The sequence below is a fragment of the Haliotis cracherodii genome, unplaced genomic scaffold, assembly GCF_022045235.1.
Source record: "Haliotis cracherodii isolate W230 unplaced genomic scaffold, xgHalCrac1.p SCAF_5, whole genome shotgun sequence".
Taxonomy (NCBI): Eukaryota; Metazoa; Mollusca; class Gastropoda; order Lepetellida; family Haliotidae; genus Haliotis; species Haliotis cracherodii.
In genome coordinates, this window is record NW_027266308.1 from 10076634 (window position 1) to 10097766 (window position 21133).

A 21133-nucleotide genomic window follows, 5' to 3' on the forward strand; every position below is an offset into this window, starting at 1 on the left:
AGTGTACGAATTCTGTCCTGCGGAATTCTGCGCCATTCCGCTTATAACGCGTTGGTCAGTTGTTGGAGTGTCTGCGGCGTGTTTCTTGCGTTGACGTACACGTCGGTCGAGTTAATCCCAGAAGTGTTCGATTGGGTTGAAATCTGGAGATCTCGACGGCCAGGGCAAGGCGTTGATGTTGGTATTATGAAGGTAGTCTACCGTGACACGAGCTGTGTGCGATGGAGCGTTGTCCTGTTGAAACAACTCCCTCTGGCGGTCAATTATTGGAAGAAGGTGGGTTGAAGAATTTGAACCACAACCAAGTCAGATCTGGTGGTGTAGGATACGGCCCCCCACACCATGACACGGCCGCCACCGAAATTGTCGAATTCACGTACACAATGTGGGGCAAAACGCACATTTCGACGACGATAAACACGTTGTCTTCCCTCTCACCGGTGAAGAAGGAATCGTGATTCATCGCTAAACCACACTCGTCTCCAGTTTCTCTAATTCCAAGGCTGTAAGGTATGGCACCAACGCAAGCGTCGCTGACGATGGATCTGTTGCAAAACAGGGACGATAACCGGTCTTCTGAGTCGGATTCCAGCCTCGCGAAGATGGTTCCTGACAGTCTGGTCCGATATACTCCTCAAACCAGGGATTCGTCCTGCAGTCTCCGTAGCTGTGGCATTACTATGACGTAGGTGGAACAGTCGAATGTAGCGATCCTGTGCAGGGGTGATAACTCTTGGTCGACCGGTTCTCGGACGGTCTGCAGTGGAATTGAACTGTGTGTATCGGTCACAAAGGCGGCAAATAGTGTTGTGGTGGACGTTGCAGTGGCGTGCAACAGAAGACTGTGATTCCCCTCTTTGGATACGTCCTATGGCGATTTTCCGATCGACAGCTCTGAGTCTCGGCATTTTCGAACTTGATCAATGTTGAATGACAAATTATTGACTTATGCTTGCCTTTTTATAGCCACTACTGCGAGTTACGAATGCCATAACTTGCACGTGCATTTTGCTTTACTGTTTTCCTCCACGACATTTTTGAACAAGTGTGAAAACAATGCCGTTTCAGACTTTGTAAATCGACAATGGCTGCGTTTTGACGCACCTATTGTCGAATATCAGGCCACCAACATTTTCCAATAACATATATCCAATTTATATACCGGATTTTGTGTGTAGTCAGGTTCAATGAACTACATACTATCTGTGCGTTTCTTTTTTTGAAGAGTGTATATTGAGATTTGATTAAAATATACAAACATGGCTTTAGATGTCATTTTGTTAATACAGTGTTTACCCCAATCTTTTTTTCCTGTTTGAACGTACTCAACAGGGTCATATTTGTACAGGAACGTGAACTTCAAAAGAGAATTATCCCCGTCAGTTTTTAAACTGTACTTAACTGTGACAAAAATCCACTAAGTCATACACGTTTTAACTTAAAGCGAGAAAATAGGAAATTCTTTGTCTAAACTTTATGCGAATTTCATTAACTTCCCGTGTTTAAGCACTTAAAATATTTGCTCCTAGAAAAATAGAGATAGATTTGAGATTTCGTTAGGAAAGTTATTGTGCTAACTGACATGTTTTCTTGGAAATAATCCGGTGTCTACGATCCAGCTGTCGTAACAGATATTAAAGCTTTAACCCATGTCAACGCCTTATCATTTATCATAGACACATTTGTCTTTTTCTGGAGTGTGTTTATAGGGCTATCTAGAAACTTGGAAACACGCCGTCTAAACTTTGTGATATAGTTAACTAAATGTACGCCCAGACTGCACTTCCCTTCGTACAGCTCAGACTGAATGTCCCTTCGTATAACCCAGACTTTATTTCCCTTCGTAAAACCCAGACTTTAGTTCCCTTCGTATAACCCAGACTTTAGATCCCTTCGTATAACCCAGGCTTTATTTCCCTTCGTATAACCAAAACTTTATTTCCCTTCGTCAAACTCATACTACACTTCCCTTTGTATAACACAGATTTTATTTCCCTTCGTATAACAGACTTTATTTCAATCGTATAACACAGACTTTATTTCCATTCGTATAACACAGACTAAATTTCCCTTCGTTAAACTCATACAACGCCTCCCTTCGTATAACTCAGGCTTTATTTCCCTTCATACAACGCAGACTTTATTTCCCTTCGTATAACCCAGACTTTATTTCCTTTCGTATAACCCAGACTTTATTTCCATTCGTATAACCCAGACTAAATTGCCCTTCGTTAAACTCATACTACGCTTCCTTTCGTATAACCCAGACTTTATTTCCATTCGTATAACCCAGACTAAATTTCCCTTCGTTAAACTCATACTACGCTTCCTTTCGTATAACCCAGACTTTATTTACCTTCTTATAACCCAGACTTTATTTACCTTCGTATAACTCATACTACGCTTCCCTTCGTATAACTCAGGCTTTATGTCCCTTCGTATAACTCACACTTTATTTCCCTTCGTCAAACTCATACTACGCTTCCCTTCGTATAACTCAGGCTTTATGTCCCTTCGTATAACTCAGACTTAATTTCCCTTCGTATAACCCAGACTTTATTTCCCTTCGTATAACCCAGACTTTATTTCCCTTCGTATAACCCAGATTAAATTTCCCTTCGTATAACCCAGACTAAATTTCCCTTCGTTAAACTCATACTACGCTTCCCTTCGTATAACTCAGGCTTTATGTCCCTTCGTATAACTCAGACTTTATTTCCCTTCGTATAACCCAGACTTTATTTCCCTTCGTATAACCCAGATTAAATTTCCCTTCGTATAACCCAGACTAAATTTCCCTTCGTTAAACTCATACTACGCTTCCTTTCGTATAACCCAGACTTTATTTCCATTCGTATAACTCAGACTTTATTTCCCTTCGTTAAACTCATACTACGCTTCCCTTCGTATAACTCAGGCTTTATTTCCCTTCGTATAACTCAGACTTTTTTTCCCTTCGTATAACCCAGACTTTTTTTTCCCTTTGTATAACCCAGACTTTATTTCCCTTCGTATAACCCAGACTTTATTTCCCTTCGTATATCCCAGACTTTATTTCCCTTCGTAAAACCCATACTACGCTTCCTTTCATATAATCCAGACTTTATTTCCCTTTGTATAACCCAGACTTTATTTCCCTTCGTAGAACTAATACTGCACTTCCCTTCGTATAACTCAGACTTTATTTCCCTTCGTATAACTCAGACAGATTGCACTCCCTTCATCAGTTCCCCACATCTGATCGTTTGAGGCGACAAAACTTGATCGGCTGGTCATAGGTATTTGACATAGTTGCATGTGGCCCAAAACAACATTCACTCACCCAATGCTGCAGCTTGGTCGTGGCAGAGGACGCTACCTGCCAATACTCGAGGTCCTCACGTGAGGAATCAAACCAGTTGAACTAACACTCCAACAAATACGTCGATAAGTTACGCAGTGGTCCGTGTCCTGAAATCTATAGTTTGGTTAGGGGTGACCTGAAATATCGTGACACAATGACACCATTCCACTTCCAAAGTAATGCCGTCTCTCACGTTCAATAAAACATACTGAATTTTGTTCGTTAGATCCGTAGTCCTTCACTATCACCTATCACTACCAAACCATCCTTCGAAGATCTGCTGGTTAGACCCTAAGATCTTCTCAGCTTAATATACACTAACAATATAAATGACGTCTTGAACTAAAGCAAATATGTACTTGTATAGCACTGAGGTATCCATGTTGGTTGGTTGTTTGGTTGTTTGGTTTGTTGTTTAACGCCGCACTCAGCAATATTCCAGCTGTATGACGGCGGTCTGTAAATAATCGAGTCTAGGCCAGACAATCCAGTGATTCATGAGCATCAATCCACGCATTCGGGATTGATGACATGCATCAACCCGTCAGTCGCTTCTTACGACAAGCGTAGTGGCCTTTGACAGCAAGCATGGGTTACTGCAGACCTATTCTACCCAGGATCTTCACGGGTCAAGGTATCCATGTATAGCATCGATGTGTACAGGTGTGGTACCGAGGCATAATGAATAGCATCATGGTATCCATGGCTACTAATGAGGTATATCGCATAATGCCACGGTATCAGCGTATAGCACCTTTGTATACATGTATAGTACTGAGTTATTCCAAAATCCAAAAGGAAATTAGATTATGAAGAATGTGTAATTTTCAGCTAATTGTGGATGAGTACCATTTTGTTCTCATTTGTCCGTTTTCTCATAATTTACGAATTGCATACCTACATTCACCAACGTATCATTTTCAAAATATATTCAAGTTTAATGAGTAAGTGAGTGAGTGTGGTTTTACGCCGCTTTTAGCAATAGTCCAGCAATATCACGGCCGGGGACACCAGAAAAGGGCTTCACACATTGTACCCATGTCGGGAATCGAACCCGGGTCTTCGGCGTGATGAGCGAACGCTTTAACCACTAGCTACCCGACCGCCCCTTTAAGTTTAATGAATTAATGTCTTCTATAAATATTAATGCACTGAAGCCTTTGACTGCGTATCTATTCCATGGAATGAATTTTAGAGTGAGTGAGTTGGGTTTAACGCCGCTTTTAACAGTATTCCAGTTATATCACGGCGTGTCAGCTTAATGTGGGAGGAAAGCCCGAAGTGATGCAGGTCTCAGACGTTTACCACTTCGGTGAAACCCACGAGCACGGGTATGGTGCTGACAAACCTAGAAACATAATCGGGGCGAACCGGGATTCGAACCCATGAATTTTAGAATTGATAGGAAAGTAGAAATCAATATGTCCATCCACTTTCCACAAGATATGTACTATAGGCTATGGCCTTTGAGTATTTCTGTAATAAAGATTGATTGACTGATTGTTTGGGTACCTAGGTATTAAGGTACAGTACCATGGTATTCATGTATAGTACCGAGGTATATATGTATAGTACCATGGAATCCATGTATAGTAATCAAGTATCCATGCATAACACTGGGGTATCCAGGTACAGTATAACACGGGCACGATTTCTATATTTCACTCTCACTTTTTGAGACAACCCATTTCTCCGCTGACAAGCAATAGGACGTCGAATACTTGTCCCCCTCCCCCCACGATCACGACCCTCCACCGGAGTCTACACGTATTGGGGGAGCGCCCTCTGGGTCACCACTGACAGCCTGGGACCAGAGAGAACCCACATCAGCACGCTCCTCTTAGAACGCGTACTTGAATACATCACGCACTCAATGAGAAATGACCTGATATTGTCACATGTCGTATACGGCGGGATTTCCTCACCACGCGAGACTTGTTACAAGTCTCGTGGAGTAGACACGAGATCAATTTACGATTTAAACTGTCGAAAGGTTTGAAAAATGAACAATGGAGAGTGGATAGCATTGGTGTCAACCAGTAAATGATCCCACGATCATCGAAGAGGAATATTCTTCGAAGGAGGTGCTCTATCGATAATCGCCATTGTGAGTTGCCTCCCCTTACATGTCCTTGACCTTATTAGACATAGCAACGATCTAGGTAATTAAAGTGGGTTCGACAGCTGATTGCTACGTGTATGTATTTAGCTATCGGTATGATTTCGAACTTTAGATGGAGTAGGATTATCTTGATTTTATTTCAGGACCTTAAACATAAAATCCCCACGAAAAGAAATCAATTCTTCAGATTAAAAAAATAAGCTGATAATTCAGATGTTTCATGAGAAACATTTCAGCTAATACCATCTGACTGAGGTTGGTATTCAACAGCTTACAACAATATGTATCGAACTTATTTACTAATACACACAGGCCATGGTCGTCAAATAATAAGTCATGTGCAAAAGAAATTGTAAATAAATGTAAATAAAAGCGACAGATTCAAAACACTTCCGTCCATTGTACGATTCCGACAACACCCTAAGCATGTGTTTATGAATCATTATGATATCGTGATAACAAAAGGTGTTCGTGAAAAGGTGAGTGTATATTGCTCCCCTGGTGGCGCACATCACAAACACATGCAAAGGCAAATCAAGTGTTCACCTGATAAAAATACCGGAACATATGGTATAAGTCGGAAGAGGGAATTGCATCGGACATTATTTGGATTATATGCGTCAAATTTGGAAATGTCCTCTACATGTCTACCATAAAATAAACTGACAGTTTTGCTAATCCTGGGAATGCTGTAACGCTAAACAATAAAACTTTTTAGCAAGAATCATATCTCGACCGAAAGTCCATAGAAAACAGCAATTATAGTACTTGTCTCGTACTAGTTCCGTATCTAGCGCAAGTATAATTACGATGGGTGCGTTTATTGTTTTGTAGAATATACATTTTCTTCAGACAACAAAGCACAAAAGCTGACCAAAATATCAAGTAAAATTGTTATGGAGTTTTATGATGCCGTGGGATCTCTAATAAATTATTTGATAGATAACTGAAGGGGATGACGAACCATAATATATGTCAGATTGTGAGGTTTTGGCAAAAATATGATTCAATTTTATCTTTATTGATAAGGCTATGGCTGTTTGTCCAGACTGTCAAATATATCTATTCTATAAGCCCAACACTGGTGGGTTAATATCAGCGTTGAGTTTATAGTGACTGTTTGATTTATGTTCATTATAGGGGAATATATTCATGTACCGATTCAGCGATATAACGTGTCTGGTCAAGATGGGTGGGCGTGGGTAAACAGCTGACCTGGGTACTGCTGTACAAAGCGATCTTTGCGTTAAGGTGATCGTAGCTCCCAAACATTAAAATAGACTTACGACAGTCGTAGTGCTAAGGTTGTTTTGTACAACCGCGCCCTGGGCCCTCATGCACAAAACGATTTCAGCGCTCCAATGCCTTAACATAGGTTAATGATAGTCGAAGGGCAAAGATCGTTTGTACAAGTATGGCAAAGAACCGCAAAGTTATTTGAGCACGAATATAGTCGTCACTCTCATATTAACTTAGACTTGCTGTAGCGTCTCTGCCCAGCCCCACAAAGCCATATTAACAGACTAAAATATTTTAACATAGACTTATTTACAAAGTTTTTATGCACGTCGGTCTTTATCTCTGTCCAACGAAGTGACATTAACTTTCCTATTTGTCCAGCAAGATTGGTGTCTACATTTCACAACTATCGAGGTACAATCAAGCATGCTTTTTCTACCAAGATTTCCAAGAGCGTCACGTGGCTCTTGCTCTGAAGTCGTCTGATCAAGGTTACTACGTTTAAGGACTCAGTGAATCTTTCCAGTTTGATGATAGACATGTGGAGGACATTTCAAAATTTGACGCATCTGTAACCAAAATGATCTCAATGCAATTCCCTATTGTACCATATATTCCCGTGTTCTTTCAGATGAACAATTGACATGGCTTTGTTTGTGTTTGTGACGGGTACCACGGTGGGGCAGAATACGCTCATCGTTTCGCTAAAAACTGGTATCATCATTATTTGATAATGATTAATGAACACGTGCTCATGATATAGTCGGAATCTTACAATCGACATTTTGGCAGAGATGTCTTATGAATATGGAAAGGTTTTTTTTTAGCTATATGACGGCGGTCTGTAACTAATCGAGTCTGGACCAGACAACCTAGTGATTGACATCATGAGCAATTCATCGATCGACACATAGGGATACGATGACATGCATCAACCAAGTCAGCTAGCTGGCCACTTGCCTCTTACAACAAGCATGGGTTGCTGAAGACCTATTCTGACCAGGATCTTCACCTGGCAGGTCATCAACTTGACTATAGTATAGTAAACTACGGTTATAACGAACTCGAGGGGACCACTAATTTTAGCTCGTAATAACCGTAGTTCGTTATAAGCATACATACAACATATATACAACAAATGGTCGGGACTAAAAACAAAGTTCGTTATATAGGTCAGTTCGTTATAAGCGTGTTCGTTATAAACGTAGTTTACTGTACATAAGAAATACAACCATACACGTCCACATGGAGTTAAATACACATAGCCCCATACAGAGAAACAACAGCGGCCCAAACAAACACGATCTATTTCAAGAAATATAAGAATGGTGTGTGTGTGTGTGTGTGTGTGTGTGTGTGTGTGTGTGTGTGTGTGTGTGTGTTCTATTCTGACCTTTGATTTTTTTCATAACCGAAAACAATGAGCAGATGAAAAGAAGATTCAATTCAATAATTGATCAAAATACCGGGTTTATAAAAGTATATTCTATATTGTATAAAATACATATTCTTAAATACAAATGGATGTACGAGAACACACTGCCAATAAGCTATGCTGCCAATATAGATTTAAGTAATTCTGGAACTTAACTCAGACAACGACATTAAAACCATGCTGTTTATTTTGCATTTGGTATCGATGCATGTTTATTCTAGGTTTCAAAACACCCCACAGATTGGAAACACAAATAGACTTTTCACTTGAATGTTCGAATTTAAAAACGCTACAGCTTTGACGATGACGTTTCTTCCGAATGGTGTTTTCACTAAACATCCCCGTTAACGGAGTTAACACCTAGCGGATATCCATCCAATTTTGACTCCATGAGTTAAGTGCTTCAAAATGTTGAACCGCTGCCACCATGAAGCAAAACCTTGTTGTCTATCTCCAATTGTTTGTGAAGAAATTCAGATTAAAAGGGGGTGGAAGAAGCGGAAAAAAGAAATCAAATATTCTCGTCTACTTGGCGTACGCACATATCACAGACCTTTCAATGCGGGATTAAGTAAAAAATACAGATTTGGGGTCATGATTTGTTTGGAATAGGCCCACAAGCACCATCAGTAGCCGTCCGTATCGCTTTGAGTGTTCAGTACTGGCGAGAATCCCATCCTACATGTTTAATAAAGCACACTCAAGCCACGATGAAAGGCTACAAGAACTGCAAAGCCAAGCCTACTACAAGAGAACCTCGTTGAAAAAGTGCCCTTTTCTAAATTCGCCTAACATTGGAACTAATAAATTAAAACGTCTTTAATGTTGCACCCTGGTCCGACACGCTCTTAAGCTGCGTGGTATAATTGCTAAGTCATGTCTTGGCATGAGAGTGTAGGCAAGCTCTAACGGAACATTGGGAGCTCGTATTATGGAAATCATAACTTTTGTTTCATATTTTCTGAGGAGTTCTCGTAGTTGTAGTTCGCGACGTCAGGCCCCCGCCCCCATTAACGCAGCACAAATCTCACTTGTAAGTGTCCTCATTGCTCTCCCGCCCTCTCTCCAAGCCCTTAAGGACTCGGGCGCCTATTTAACTCAAGTTCTCCATCTACCATTAAAGAACGCATATTATTTATAGCCTATAGACCAGGTGCACTTAACACATACTCTTAATTAACCGTGCCTCTTACATGAAGAGAGGAGAGGTCTTTAACTAAACACTAAATGAAAAATCTTGCTTTCTGTGAAGGCTGTTTTAAGGTTTTGTTATGTGAACTTCTTTGATTTCGGAGCTAGGAGACTGAAGAGGTACTGTGAAATATAGAAAGATCGGATTAAAGACAATCAGTTCCCTAGAGTGTGTGTTAGTAGCTAATTGTCTACATGAAACGTTGACCTGAGGTCGATACATTGCTTGAAACATTTGTTAACTGACTTAAGGATTCCAGCTATGACCTGAATGGGATATATAACCAACATAGTCTTGATGCAAGAAACTTTCTCTGACAGGAACCCTCCAAAAATATCGAAAACAAAATCGAAAGTTCTATTGATATACAATTGTAAAACATCAAAGCCCGAGAATAATCACTCTCAATTACCCGTGAAAAAGATTCCATTGGTCGTAAAAGGAAATATTGTGATGAAAATTATTTGAATGAATCACTGAAAATCAAAGACTCTTTCAGGAAATTGCAGATACGTATATTTTACCAAATCAAGTCATCATTGTCTCCAGTTTTTTTTAAGATGTTAGGATGGAAGATCAATGACAATGAACAAACATTTGTTGCTGGAACCTTTAATTTTGTCCTATATTGCTCCAGTTCACTCGGATCTATATGAGGAAAAATACGAAACAAAATATACTCCTTGTCTCCAATTACTTAAAGATGTTAGAATTGAAGGTCAATGAAAATTGACAAACATTTGTTACTTGGTCGTTTAATTTTTCCTATATTGCTACATTTCAGTCGGATCTTCATGTAAAAAAAAGGTAAATAGAAAATATAATCCTCCAAATTTTTCAAATTATTCTGTTTCTTGTGTTATCGATAACTGAAGACAAAGATATAAGCTATGTATTTAAGATCGGTTAAGTTGATAGTTAGTTACCTTGTACAATCCTCGGGCATCTCAATGACAGTTTAATCGTCTTTAAATAGACGGCTCCAAAACGGCTCTTTAGGATGTCTTAGAGATTATCGAACTGCGAATAAATAATGAAATAATACAGAAATAATAGTTTGTTCCCAACAACGAGGTGTTCCTGTTTTCTGTAAACGGGACATTTCGGTTCACGGTGGTCGCATTCGCAATTATTGCCCGCGCGCCATTGCTGTGCCCGCACTGTTATTTAAGCCATTGACGAGGCCAGAGAAAGGTTACAAACGATTAAATCGACATGGATTTAAACAGAGTTCAAATACAGTGGAACCCCATTAATCGAAACGGTTCGGTTTTCTTAAAAATCTTAAATAACAGGTTTCCGAATGACGTCTTAACTTATGAAAAGTTTTGTTCAAATTGAGATTTTTTCGTAAATGGAAACTTTTTTAAGGTCATTAAGCCTAGAATGATTTATGCCATAAAGTTGTAAGTGTACATTTAACGACAATGGACTCATCTATTCTTTGCTCAGCTAGAGAAAGCGTTGAATAGGACATCGTCAGTAATCACCCGTAGGCACGATGGGCCCGTGCAAGGCGAGACAGAAGCAGAGAGACACTGATCTCAAGTACCAGTCCGGCATAAAGACACTTCCTTAGATGGAAACTCAAGACTTGGGCACCAAAGATTACTAATAGCCCGTTAGAGCGTCATCAAAGACAGGACTGGATTTTCCACAGACAATAGGAACGTTTGCTACATTAATAAAACAGCAAATCATTTCGAACTCTTTCATAAAGTTCTTGTTTTATTTAATTGAAGTCAAAAGTCCCGTCGTCATGGCTGAAGCGCGATTTGCCTAGCAGGGGGTCAACGGCCAGAGTATGGGACCCGTTTCGCCAGTCAAGGTTTAACCTGGTCGATACGGAAGTGAAGAATATGACGATAATAGAACGGTGAATATAAAGGCCGCTTTGTCGAGAACTGGCTGTGCTCCCGTCACGAGGGCAAAACATTGGCAGAGTAATCAAACGTGTCGATAAAGACAGACAAATGAGACTATGGAAATAATTAGCACGCCCGTTAATCGCAAGGCTCGCAGGGGTCTAGTCCACAATGCTCCCCTCCCTCTCCGCCCATACACTGCCGCCATTCATGCTTCGCAGTATGGCAATCATTACAAAATTAAAAAGAAAAACGATACTCCTAATCGGTTTTCAAGAATCGTTTAAGGTTCTTATTGTATTTCTTGTTTCATAACTCTATATGCCTTGAAAATCTGACACGGCCAGTTTTGAAATTTTGCTACACTCTGTAATTATATTTCTTTTGTTGGGATGCGGATTACCTTAAAGGCATTCACTTAATAAATTGATTGCAGCACACGTAATGCGATGTCATACACAGAATAAATTTGTGATTTTATTGGAGTTAAATAGCAGTTTACCCATTGATACATCAGTTGTTACAGAGGACAAGTTCGCTTAAAACCATTCCACTTGTGATAAAAAGTCGTTGTTTGGGAATAAACGGAATCCTCCTTAAACTACACTTACTGAGGTAGTTTCCGGGGCGAGTTAGAAGCCCTATAAAAACACTAGCGAATAAGCGTTTTTAACGGCTTTTGGTTTGAAAGTTCGCTTTTATTACTCCCGTGACACATAGTGCCGAAACGGCGTGACAGAGAGAACAACACACTTTCTATTTAGATTTCATGTAAAACGACTTGACGTAACATAACTGTTTACAACAAATGTGTTTGACAAAGAAACTAGGATGGGGTATTTGTCTTTAAGTGCTTTTGTCACGCAAATGCATTCGAGTACGAAAGGTTGCTCAGTAAAGATTCCAGTTAATTTGTACCAATATTCTTTATTTTGTTTACGACTTTAACAAAAACAAATATTTTTATAAAGTGTTTTTTTATGTTAATGATATACGTTCAAAATCATAATATTTGAAAATTATTCTTTGTATGAGATTCATGGTGTACGGGCAGGTAAACATGAAATATACCATAGATGATAATGATATACATCCAGATGATACCGTTATCTGTCAGCTGATTGTGATATCGACACCATCGCCGGTAACATGTTTGTTAGTACTAATTTAATGTGCCATAATACCTGACATGGGATTATGCCGTCCACACCACGCGGATTAACTAATTTTAGATTTGCTTGTCTGAGGCCTTGCCAGACAGGTATACATAGTCCGGGCAATTAACCAGACTCGCGGAATCGTGTTTGTAACGATTATTACTAAGATCCTACAAAATAACGTTTCAACCCGTTCTTGTTAGTCTTATAAGGATTAGTACCCATTACCTTTGACAGTGGGTAAAAAAATGATGAATTCCAAGTCTACTCCAAACATCAAAATAAAAGGATTTTTATATCAAAACTGTTTTGACATAAATACCCTAGTTTAATGCCAATGTGATCTCTGGGTTTATGTTTGGCGATAAGCGACTTGGCTTTACTGATAGGCCCGTGTTCGCCAGTGCTTTCTCAGGCGCCTCAAACGATTTTTAACGATAAAAACCCAGACATAAATGCGCTTTTGTTGAACTCTTGATATATTTAACCATTTATCCTCACACAGATAAAATGATAAACTACTCCCATTAGAGTATGCCACACAGGGTGTATGTAATACATTCCAGCTGAGTTATTTCTGTAATTTTATTAAATTTTGTTTTTGAAAAATCTGACGCGTATGTTTTACAAGGATCGGTAGGTGTACGTTAAATGCGTGGTCGTCAAATGACGTTGATCTTATGGTTCATGTTGATGTAGATTGGGTCCTTTTTTTTCAAACAAAATATATGAGAAATTGCTGACGAATTTGAGGGAAATTCAGGGAAATACGAGGGTAAACTTCAAGGGTAAATTTCTTGGTTGCTTTATTTACCGCATACATATTTCCTTTGACCATATCACACCATGCGACAATTGTCATTTTTAGAAATTCATAGAAGTGTGGCTTGGGCCTTCGATGAAGTTTATTTACATATTTGTAGTTAAATAAGGTAATATGATCCTTATAAAATAATTTTAAATGTTTTTTGTTTTAATTTTTTTTTAAGAGGAACAGGGATTCTGAATTCAGTGTTTGTTTGTTTGTTGTTTAACGCCACACTCAGCAATATTCCAGTTATATGACGGCGGTCTGTAAATAATCGAGTCTGGACCAGACAATCCAGTGATTGACATTATCAGCATTGATCCTAGCAATTAGGATACGATGACATGCATCAACCAAGTCAGCGGGCCTGACTACCCGACTCTTACGACAAGCTCAATCGCCTTTTACGGCAACCTGAAGACCTATTCTACCCCAGATCTTCACGAGTCGGCTGAGAATCAGTATACTGTGTCTGAGAGGGGATGCTCGATGCTCGTGATGTCGATAACTGGATTGTCTGGCCCAGACTCGAATATTCACAGACCCCCGTCATATAGCTGAAATATTGCCAAGTGCGGCGTTAAACAACAAACAAACAGTCCTGGTACCATATTTTAACGTATTTTGGTATGACGTAGCCGGGGATCGAACCACCCGCTCCCCGGGCAGAAGCTCTATCCACTACACCACGGAGGCGGTCGACTCAGTATAGCCACAAGGTGTATAATCATTTATAAGTACAAACAGCGGTCCCCAAGCAGATACAACGGGAAACAATGTGTGTATGTTAGCGAACAACTATTATTTTGTATTTTTGTTTATAACATGTCACCAAATGATTTAGAAATACGAGTTCTTATACGTCTACATGAGTACAATGCTTTCCTTATCCTGATATAGTACTATCGTTTTCGCCACTTGAAACAGAGGCACGAAATGTCAGCAGTCAAGTGGCTGCGAGCGGCTTTATTTAGCTGCGTGTGCAATATACGTACATAACCAGCACAAACTGAAATAATGATAGTAAAAAACGTGCAGGTTTTGTTTTCTTAAACGCTATTAAATTAATTCGAGATGCAGGCGCTGCTAAAAATAACGATTTTAAGTCAGCTGACTGCCGACCTTATCCAGAATGTAACCAAGTGATGAAAAAAACCATGATGATGATGATGATGATGATGATGATGAAAAATCTATGATGATGCTTTCCGTCAGCAAAATGTATATTTCATGAAAGCATTTTTTGTATTACTGTAAGTAAAACTCTCTATGGTCGAAGATGGTTTCTTTTCACTTTATAAGAATGAACACACATCCTGTTATCTTCGTTAAATCGCGAGATTTCGTGATTGTAATTAATAATCGCGAGATTTCGTGATTGTATTGCAAGTGGCAAGGATTTCGTATCAGCAGCAGTTTAAGAAAGAAGGATTAGTAATAGTAACAGTAGCAGCAACTGTAGTTTTAGTTTGTTTGTTTTTTGTTTAACGCCGCACTGCATCAATATCCCAGTTATATGGCAACCGTCTGTAAATAATCGAGTCTGTACCAGACAATCCGATGCTTGGCATCATGAGCATCGATCCACGCAAGTGGATACCATGACATGCACCAACCAAGTCAGCGAGCCTCTCCATCCGATCCCGTTAGTCGCCTCTAATGACAAGCAGGAGTTGCTGATGACCAATTCTACCGGGTGCAACTGTAGTTGATGTTGTTGTCGTTATAGAAGAAGTAGTAACAGCAGCAAAGTATTTATTAACATAGATTCAGCGGCAGTAGTTGTAGTATTAATAGTAGCATCGGGTGTATAATGTGAGTTTAACGCCGCTTTGAACAGTATTTCAGTCATATCACGGCGATGTGTGCGGAAAGCCCGAAGTAATTCAGATCTTAGACGTTTATCACCCACGAGCACTAGTTTGGTGCTGACAGACCTAGAAATGCGGTAAGGGCGAATCTGGGATTTGAACCCCTGGAGTATAGTTGTAGTTGTAGCAGTAGTAGCAGTTGTAGTAACAGCAGTAGTGGTAGTAGTAGCAGCAGTAGTAGTGGCCGCAATAGCAGAGGGGTAGCCTGGTGGTTAGAGCGTTAGCTCGTCACGCTGAAAATCTGGGTTGGATTTCCTATATGTGTAAATTATGTGAAGCCCATTTCTGGTGTCCCACGCTGTGATATTGCTGGGACATTGCTAAAAGCGGAGTAAAACAATACTCAACAACACACTCACTCACTCACTCAGTGGAAATTCCGGTTGTGCCGCGGTCAAGGTCAAGGTCAATGTCAAGGTCGTTCAATGCCCTTACCGTATCATTAACTCACTTCTATCCGTGTCATGTAGCAGTCGATAACAACTATTCAAAACTGTAGTTTTATTTTCAAACATATTTGATTGTTTGCATCCAAGTCATGGAATGTGTTCGAACAAATTGGGGTTATACAAGATTCCACAGGAAAGGTGTTGCCAGAAAACAGTACGCAGACATGTTGTATTTGTCGCAGGCCGTGTCACTCTGTTGTCGCCCTCGTTCCGTGTGTTTCTGTGACCTGTCACTCAATGTCTACCTGGCATAGTGTTTCGCAGCTTGAGACACCGTCCCTGTAACACCAACCTCATTACAGACGCAGAAATAGCACCTACCGGGACACACATCCGGCTGTCAGGAATGCATGCCGGGACATCCCACATGAAACGGTGCATGCCGGGAAGGGATCTGAGTGCAGAGGTCGAGTTCCGGGCTTTAGGGGCTAGGGTCGGGAACGCTATGTCCCTCCTCTTACACGAGCCGACACGGGACCGAGTCCCCCGCTGGGCAATCCCCTGGGAGAGGTGTGGTGGCCGGGTGCCCCAAGACACCGGAATCAAACATTGCTATCCGAGCCATTAGTTTCGTATTAAAGAGATTCAACGTAGGTCCTTTGTAAACAGCGACGAAGTGCAATGGCTCTGGTAGACGTGACGGTCTGGGGATTACTTCAAATCAGGAACAGGGGTAGGGATCGATCTCTGACCCTCCCGTTTAACCGGTCACTTGACAAGGCTTGACGCTACTCTTTGGGGGATCTGAAATCAACCCTGATTATATACTGGTGTGAGCTATGATTGTGGATACGAGATGGGTCATGGTTCTGCTATCCAGCATACAAGGGTGGGGCTATATGATGACCTGTGTTCTCAAACAATGTTAAAGGTTGACGATGAAATTGGTTTGCCTGGTGCCAGATCATCCTCGGCATACAGGGTGGATTTTGGATTGGGTAGGGGTAGGAGTGAGATCTGGGAAACTAGTCTGTTGGTATTTCTTCACATACACATGGGTGGGCTCTGAGATCGATATATGTGGGGACCTAGGGTGGCCAGTTCTCTTAACCATCTCAATAAATGAATAAGTTGCTGCAAAAGCACCAGTCTAGGATGAAGTGATGATATCAATGTTAAAGATCTGGGTTGGATACGGCGACTACAGTCGGCACTATGATGTCACAGGTATAAACTCATGCGTTGTATGAGGTGGTCACAGGAACCGCATCTGTCTAGGTTGAAGTGATGATGTCGGAGTTGGATGAGGTGGCCACAGTATACATGATGATGTCACAGGTAAGACATCTGTCTAGATTGAGGTGACCACAGTAGACATGATGATGTCACAGGTAAGACATCTGTCTACGATGAGGTGGCCACAGTGGACATGATGATGTCACAGGTAAGACATCTGTCTAGGATGAGGTGGCCACAGTAGACATGATGATGTCACAGGTAAGACATCTGTCTACGATGAGGTGGCCACAGTGGACATGATGATGTCACAGGTAAGACATCTGTCTAGGATGAGGTGGCCACAGTAGACATGATGATGTCACAGGTAAGACATCTGTCTAGATTGAGGTGACCACAGTAGACATGATGATGTCACAGGTAAGACATCTGTCTACGATGAGGTGGCCACAGTGGACATGATGATGTCACAGGTAAGACATCTGTCTAGGATGAGGTGGCCACAGTGGACATGACGTCACAGGTAAGACATCTGTCTAGGATGAGGTGACCACTGTAGACATGAAGTCACAGGTAAGACATCTGTCTGGGATGAGGTGGTCACAGTACACATGATGACGTCCCAGGTAAGACATATGTCTAGGATGAGGTGGTCACAGTAGACATGGTGATGTCACAGGTTAGATATCTGTGAAGAATGATGTGACCACAGTAGACATGAAGTCACAGGTAAGACATATGTCTAGGATGAGGTGACCACTGTAGACATGAAGTCACAGGTAAGACATCTGTCTGGGATGAGGTGGCCACGGTACATATGGGGATGTCACAGGTCAGACGTCTGTCTACGATGAGGTGGTCACAGTAGACATGGTGATGTCACAGGTTAGATATCTGTGAAGAATGAGGTGGCCACAGTAGACATGTTGATGTCACAGGTAAGACATATGTCTAGGATGAGGTGACCACAGTAGACATGGTGATGTCACAGGTAAGACATCTGTCTGGGATGAGGTGGTCACAGTACACATGGTGACGTCCCAGGTAAGACATATGTCTAGGATGAGTGGCCACAGTAGACGTGGTGATGTCACAGGTTAGAATTCCATATAATTCTAGCAGAGCCCAAACGTTTCCCTCACATGTTTCAAATTAAAGGAAGATATCGAGTGATATACAAAGGTTGGAAGATCTAAAGTAACACGTGATCTAAGTACGTCACAATGGAATTCCTTCTTGCATAGTCTCGTTACAGCAACCAAAACATCTTGATTGAACGTATCTCACAAAGCAAGACCAGTGACGATAAAAATAGCAAATTATGTAAGCCTGGTTTTGGGAGTAAGCAGTGCAAGGATTGAGTGGTCGATGACTACCTTTGACTCAGCATAATGTGACCAAAGCCACCTTTGTGGCAAAGATGAGATGTACCAGCCATAAACATATTTTTTCCAAGTATCGGAATATGCAGGTAGCTGTTATTTTTTTTATTGATATGTGTGTAAACTGTTGTGTTGAAATTTATTGACGCAAAACAAATACATGTTGTATCTTCTCTGTGTGTTTTTCAGACTGCACAGCAAACTCCCCACAAGTATGTCTCTAAACATACCATCGTCGGCCTGCTGTACACATATCATTACAAGATAATGGCTTTGTCAATTTCTTTAGAATGTCTACAATTTGGCGAAACAAGATGATCTTTATTGCTGGCGATGTTCTACGTGACAGGTTATTGTATAAGCCAGAAACAGAGTTGCATGTATACGGTCGCTGTGTATTGACACAGGTACCTGAGGGGTTATTAATGTGAAGAGACATAATTGACAAGGGATCACATTGATTGAGTGAAATACACTCCACGAGAGAGCGTCTGTATATACTGACATGGCACGGCGCCTTAACCCTTGACGTGCTGAATCTTCACGTACACACTGAATACTGGTCTTATCTCACGTCAACAACACTGTGACATACTTCTACTCCAACTAGGACTACTACTACTACTACTACTACTACTACTACTATTACTACTACTACTACTACTACTATTACTATTACTACTACAACAACTACTACTACAACTACAACAACAACAACTACTACTACTACAACAACAACTACTACTACTACAACTACTACTACTACAACAACTACAACAACAACTACTACTACTACTACTACTACTACAACTACTACTACTATACTACTACTAGTATTACTACTACTATACTACTACTACTACGCTGCTGCTGCTGCTGCTGCTGTTACTGTCACTACTACTACTACAACTACTACTACTGCAACTACTACTACAACAACAACATCAACAACTACTACTACTACTACTACTATACTACTACTACAACTACAACTACTACTACTACTACTACAATTACGGATGCTGCTGCTGTTACTGTCACTACTACTACTACAACTACAACTACAACTACTACTACTACAATTACGGCTGCTGCTGCTGTTACTGTCACTACTACTACAACAACTACTACTACTTCAACAACTACTACTACTACTGCTACTTCTACGGCTGCTGCTGCTGTTACTGTCACTACTACTACTACTACTTCTACTACTACTACTACTAATAATACTACAACTACAACTACTACTTCTACAATTACGGCTGATGCTGCTGTTACTGTCACTACTACTACTACTACTACTACTACTACAACTACTACTACTACTACTACTACTACTACAACTACTACTACGGCTGCTGCTGAAATAATACTACGGCTGCTGCCGCTGATACTACTGCAACTACTGCTACAACAACTACAACTACTACTACCACTACTACTACTACTACTTCTGCTACGGCTGCTGCTGCTGATACTACAACTACTACTACTACTGCTACTGCTACAACTACTACTACTACTACTACTACTACTACTGCAACTACTGCTACTATTTTTGCTGCTGCTATTAGTGCTACTACTACTACTACTACTACTACTACTACTACTACTACTTCTGCTGCTGTTGCTACAACTACTACGACAACTATTGGTGCTGCTACTATTGCTAATATTATACTACTGCTGCTACTACTGCTGCGGTTGCTGTTTCTACTACTTGTACTGCTGCTGTTGCAACTACTACTACTGCCGCTGCATTTACTACTACTACTCATATACTACTGCCGATGCTGCTACTACTACTACTATTGCTGCTGCTACTTCTACTACTACTGCTGCTGCGGCTGCTACTACTTCAACTACTGCTACTACAACAATTACTACTTCTGCTACTACTTCTACTACAACTGTAGCACTACTGCTCCTGCTATCAGTGCTAGTCTTACAATTACTACTACTACTTATACTATTACTACTACTACTACTACTACTACTACTACTACTACTAATACTACTAATACTATTAATACAACGACTACTGCTACTACTGCTGCAGGTACTGATACGGGCTGCTGTTATTTCTTCTGTCACTGTCACTGCAACTACTGCTTCTAATACTTCTGTCACTACTTCTACTACTACTACTACTACTACTACTACTACTACTACTACTACTACTACTACTACTACTACCACTACTACTACCACTACTGCTGCTTCTACTATTAAATCACTATAATTATTACCACCACGTCATCCAATACTACGAGTTGGCTTACTTTCAATGAATACCTGCAATATTGCTGAACTCTATTTACCTATTGATACTACTTCTGCTTCTATTGTTCTATTGATACTACTTCTGTTTCTATTTATCTATCGATACTATTTCTACTTATATTAGCTCTGTTGATACTATTTCTACTTCTAATACTCTATTGATTCTACTTTTATTGCTCTATTGATGCTTCTACTTCTATTGTTCTATTGATACTACTTCTGCTTCTATTTATCTATCGATACTACTTCTACTTATATTAGCTCTGTTGATACTATTTCTACTTCTAATACTCTATTGATTCTACTTTTATTGCTCTATTGATGCTTCTACTTCTATTGTTCTATTGATACTACTTCTGCTTCTATTTATCTATCGATACTATTTCTACTTATATTAGCTCTGTTGATACTATTTCTACTTCTAATACTCTATTGATTCTACTTTTATTGCCCTATTGATGCTTCTACTTCTATTGTTCTATTGATACTACTTCTGCTTCTATTTATCTATCGATACTACTTCTACTTATATTAGCTCTGTTGATACTATTTCTACTTCTAATACTCTATTGATTCTAATTTAATTGCTCTATTGATGCTTCTACTTCTATTGTTCTATTGATACTACTTCTGCTTCTATTTATCTATCGATACTACTTCTACTTATATTAGCTCTGTTGATACTATTTCTACTTCTACTGCGAGTTATCTACTTCTACTGCTTCTACTTCTACTATTACTCTAATACTAGTAATTTCTAATACTTTTACTCTATTGATACTACTTCTACTGCTACTACTCTATTGAA

General features: G+C 40.1%; 1 protein-coding gene across 1 annotated transcript in view; it reads left to right on the forward strand.

The window, feature by feature from the left end:
• Nucleotides 1–3385, forward strand: part of LOC139442412 (RNA-binding protein 25-like) — a 39290-nt gene extending 35905 nt beyond the window's left edge. The window contains exon 5 of the mRNA XM_071223224.1: nt 3335–3385. Within this exon, the coding sequence (XP_071079325.1) occupies nt 3335–3385 (51 nt within the window). The remainder of the gene's footprint in view (nt 1–3334) is intronic.
• The last annotated feature ends 17748 nt before the right edge of the window (nt 3386–21133 follow it).